This window comes from Columba livia, unplaced genomic scaffold (assembly GCF_036013475.1).
Source record: "Columba livia isolate bColLiv1 breed racing homer unplaced genomic scaffold, bColLiv1.pat.W.v2 Scaffold_135, whole genome shotgun sequence".
Classification (NCBI taxonomy): domain Eukaryota; kingdom Metazoa; phylum Chordata; class Aves; order Columbiformes; family Columbidae; genus Columba; species Columba livia.
Genome location: NW_027043031.1, coordinates 309,130 through 313,423, shown reverse-complemented (window position 1 = coordinate 313,423; position 4,294 = coordinate 309,130). Strand labels below are relative to the sequence as shown.

Genomic DNA, 4,294 nt, shown 5'->3' with positions numbered 1-4,294 from the left:
GGACTCACAGCCTGTTTGTTCTCCAGGACAGCCAAAGCAGATCCTCCAGTAATGAAATCAGCTCTCCTGCAGGACTGCACTCTTGTTCTGCAGTTGTCCTGCTTCTCCACCATCTCATGGTCACTGCAGCCATGGCCACTCTCATCCTTCAGATCCCCGGCCTGATCCACCTTGTCTGTCAGTAGGAGACCAGCCCTCGTCAGCTCGTCCGTGTTTGTCTCAAAATGCTGTATTCCACACCTGCAGGAGCCTCCTGGGTTGCTTGTGCCCAGTGCTGTTGCCCTCCCAGCAGACCAAGACATGGTCCAACTTGCCATGTAATCAAGGACCTGTGAGCATGAAGCTTCCTCCAAACCAAGGCTCTGTGCACACCAGGCTCCCCTCTGCACAGAGCTCATCTCCAGCTCCTCATCCACCCGCCTGCCTTCCCGAGGAGCCCCGACCACCCCTGGCTGCCCTCCCACCACTGAGCTGTCCCACCAGGGCTCTGCAGTCCCCATGGGGAGCACGGTGCTGCCTGTCCAGCAGAAACGACAGTGCTGGGTGGGAAAAAGGAGAGGCAGGTGCAGGGGAAGTGTCTGGAGGTCGGCTGTGAGGTGACCCCTGGTGCCAGAAGAGGATGATGCAAGGTGAGGTGTCATGGGAGGGAGGTACATTTTGAAGTCCCATCTTTGAGAACAACCCAGCTGGGCATGTGGTGAGTCAGGCCTAGTGATGTCACCTGGATGCTGGAAAACACACCCAGCAGTGCTGAGAGCCTGGGAGACGGGAGATGCAGGAGAAGGGGAAGATGACACGGCTGGAGGTGGGTTGTGATGCCACTTCTATTGCAGATACATGGGGTAGATGTAGGCCAAGCAAACATGGATGCATTATTACTTGTGAGGTCACCTCATGACAGCAATGTGATTGGCCAGAGTTAGGCAGGTATGATGAGGTCATCAAGGACACCAGATGGGAAGGCTGCAGACAAGTGACCGTGCCTCTGGTGAGGCCCTGCCCTGGGTCAAACCACCTGTACATGCCATGGGAAACTCTGGGACCTGCGTGAGAAAGTGAGGGATGTGAGAAGGGACCAGAGGACCAAGGCAATGGAATCCAGACTATCAAATTTGAGTGCAAGTGGAGAAAACCTGAGCCCATTGGGGAAAAAGTAACTGCTGATGGTTCTGAATTGTTGAGGAGACCGGGGCAGAGAAAGGGAGGGATCAAGGTGGATCATGGAAGAAGCAGCTTGTGGAAGAGTGGGGAGGAGAGGGATTCAAGTGACCAGCTGCTCATGGGGAGGTGGCTGGTCAGTGCTGCTCTGGCCACCCCCTCTGCCTGATCACCATGGTCTGTCCTGCTTATTAAACTAGTTTCAGCTGGGGTAGAGTTAATTATCTTCATAGCAACTCTATGGCACTGTGTTTTAAACCTGTGATGGAAACAGTGTTGATCGCACGCCCATGTTTCAGTCAGCGCTGAGCGGTGCTTGCACAGAGTCAAGGCCTTTTCTGCTTCTCACACTGAGAAGTGAGAGTAGGCTGGGGGTGCCCAAGAAACTGAGAGGAGACACAGCTGGGACAGCTGACCCCAGCTGACCAAAGGGATCTTCTGTAGCACATGAAGTCATGCTCAGCAATAAATCTGGGAGAAGAAGTAAGGGGGGAACACTCAGAGTGATGGCGTTTGTCTTCCCAAGTAACTGCTATGTGTGATGGAGCCCTGATTTTCTGGAGATGGCTGAACACCCACCTGCCAATGCAAAGCAGGGGATAGATTCCTTATATTTCTTTGATTGCGCACACAGCTTTTGCTTTACCTATTAAACTGTCTTTATCTCAACCCTCGAGTTTTCTTTTACTTTTAAGATCTTCCCCTCATCCTGCCACAGCAACAGTGTGGTGCTGAGCTGATGACTAGGGTTAAACTACAATATTTCTTAAACTCTGTTCCTGGCTATTTACTGTGTGAGTGGGTTCACTGTTGTGTGTGTGTTTGGGTGTAAATGTATGCACACGCTTTCTTGGTCAGGTCTAAGTGAGGCTAGCAAGGAAGAGGGAACACCAGGATATGAAGAGAACTGGGGCTGGAATGGCCAAGTGGGCAATATCTATGAGTCTGGGTTGACCCAAACCCCAGGTCCACACTGGAGGGACCACAGGGGTGTGTGAAACTGCAGGTAAGTTCTACCCGGGATGTGCAGACAACTTGTGCAACCTTCACAGCAGCTCAGTCTGAGAGGAGGAACAGGACACGGTCAGTACTGTTGCTCATGGTTGTGTAGGTGCTGCTGTTGGTGTGGTGACTGTGAAGGTGCTGTTCCCTGTTGGAACAGGTCTGTGTGGGGTGGGCTGTTTCCATCTTTGTTTCCCTGCAGATACCTGGATTTAGTGCTTTGCCATGGGTTGACTCCACTTTGGGCCATGTCTCACTCTGTGGACTCCAGTGGCTGCCCACCTCAGGCACACAGGTACATGTGTATCTCATGGGCTCTCCAGGCAGCTCCAGAGTCCTCTCCTGGAGGATTGTCCTCTGCCCCATCATGCTCTGGGACAGCCCAGTCTGACTGTATCTCATGACCACTCCCCTTCTCCGCTGTCAACAGACAACAAGGGTTGTGTCTTAAACCACAACTCTGTTGTCTATCAGCTACCAACGTGACAATGAGCTTTGACCTCAGGCCCTTTTGAGTGAAATTCCTGGGCCTGTTGTTGAGATCAGCTTTAGAACAACAACCAAATATTGAGGAACTGCTGAGAGGAGATGTCATTTTATTACGGAGATGCTGTGGGAGACCAAGCTCTGAAACAGTGTTAGGAAAACATTTATACAGGTTTCACGTGTTTTAAAAATATTAATAATGGGTACATTTTTCAGGATAGTCAGCTAAACACAAACAATTATGTAGGAACATAAAAACCACAAATAACAATATGGGTAATGCTAACAAATTAAGAGGGATAAAACAAGGTACAGGCCTGCACTGGGATACAAATAGACATCATTTGTGGACAGTGATGGAATGCTGATCAGTATAGACAAACACCCATGAAATCACTTTTCTAATAGACTCCTTGAGCTCCTGGTTCCTCATGCTGTAGATGAGGGGGTTCACTGCTGGAGGCACCACCGAGTACAGAACAGACACCACCAGGTCCAGGGATGGGGAAGAGATGGAGGGGGGCTTCAGGTAGGCAAACATGCCAGTGCTGATGAACAGGGAGACCACGGCCAGGTGAGGGAGGCAGGTGGAAAAGGCTTTGTGCCGTCCCTGCTCAGAGGGGATCCTCAGCACGGCCCTCAAGATCTGCACATAGGACACCACAATGAACACAAAACACATGAAAACTAAACAGGCACTGACCACAATAAGGCCAAGTTCCCTGAGGTAGGAGTGTGAGCAGGAGAGCTTGAGGATCTGGGGGATTTCACAGAAGAACTGGTCCAGGGCATTGCCCTTGCACAGGGGCAGTGAAAATGTATTGGCCGTGTGCAGCAGAGCACTGAGAAACCCAGTGGCCCAGGCAGCTGCTGCCATGTGGACACAAGCTCTGCTGCCCAGGAGGGTCCCGTAGTGCAGGGGTTTGCAGATGGCAACATAGCGGTCGTAAGACATGACTGTGAGAAGAAAATACTCAGTTGAAATGGAAAAGACAAACAAAAATAGCTGCGCAACACAGCCTGTATAGGAGATGGCCCTGGTGTCCCATAGAGAGTTGGCTGTGGATTTGGGGAGAATGGTGGAGATGCAGCCCAGGTCGAGGAGGGCGAGGTTGATCAGGAAGAAGTACATGGGGGTGTGGAGGTGCTGGTCCCAGGCTATGGTGGTGATGATGAGGCCGTTGCCCAGGAGGGCAGCCAGGTAGATGCCCAGGAAGAGCCAGAAGTGCAAGAGCTGCAGCTCCCGTGTGTCTGTGAACGGCAGGAGGAGGAACTGGGTGATGGAGCTGCTGTTGGACATTTGCTGCCTCTGGGCATGAGGGCCTGTCATAGGAGGAAAAGTTAGTGAAGGTTTAGATGATGCTTCTCTGGGAATCATCAAAACCATTTCCCACAGACCCTCCCACGCTGTCACACAAAGAGACACTTTTCTTTTTCCACGAGAACGTCCTGGCTGGAGCCCTCGTCGGTGCTTGATGAGTGTGCAATGAAGAGCAGGGTCTCTGCCCAGGGGCTCCTGAGGACTCAGCCTGACCCTGTGTGATCGGGTGGGCAGGGGCCAGTCCTGGGGTTCAGCTTTGTCAGCTGGAACCGCTCCTGGTGCAGAAGGGACTGTCAGCATCTGTACCCCCAGGCCTGAGAAACTGAC

The 4,294-nt window shown here is 52.1% G+C and overlaps 1 protein-coding gene across 1 annotated transcript; it reads right to left on the bottom strand.

Moving 5' to 3' along the window:
• Positions 1 to 2,986: 2,986 nt before the first annotated feature.
• On the bottom strand, positions 2,987 to 3,946 carry LOC135577725 (olfactory receptor 14A16-like). Its single transcript, XM_065047845.1, has one exon. It carries the CDS (start codon positions 3,944 to 3,946, stop codon positions 2,987 to 2,989), a length of 960 nt encoding a protein of 319 aa, XP_064903917.1.
• Between the last annotated feature and the right edge of the window lie 348 nt (positions 3,947 to 4,294).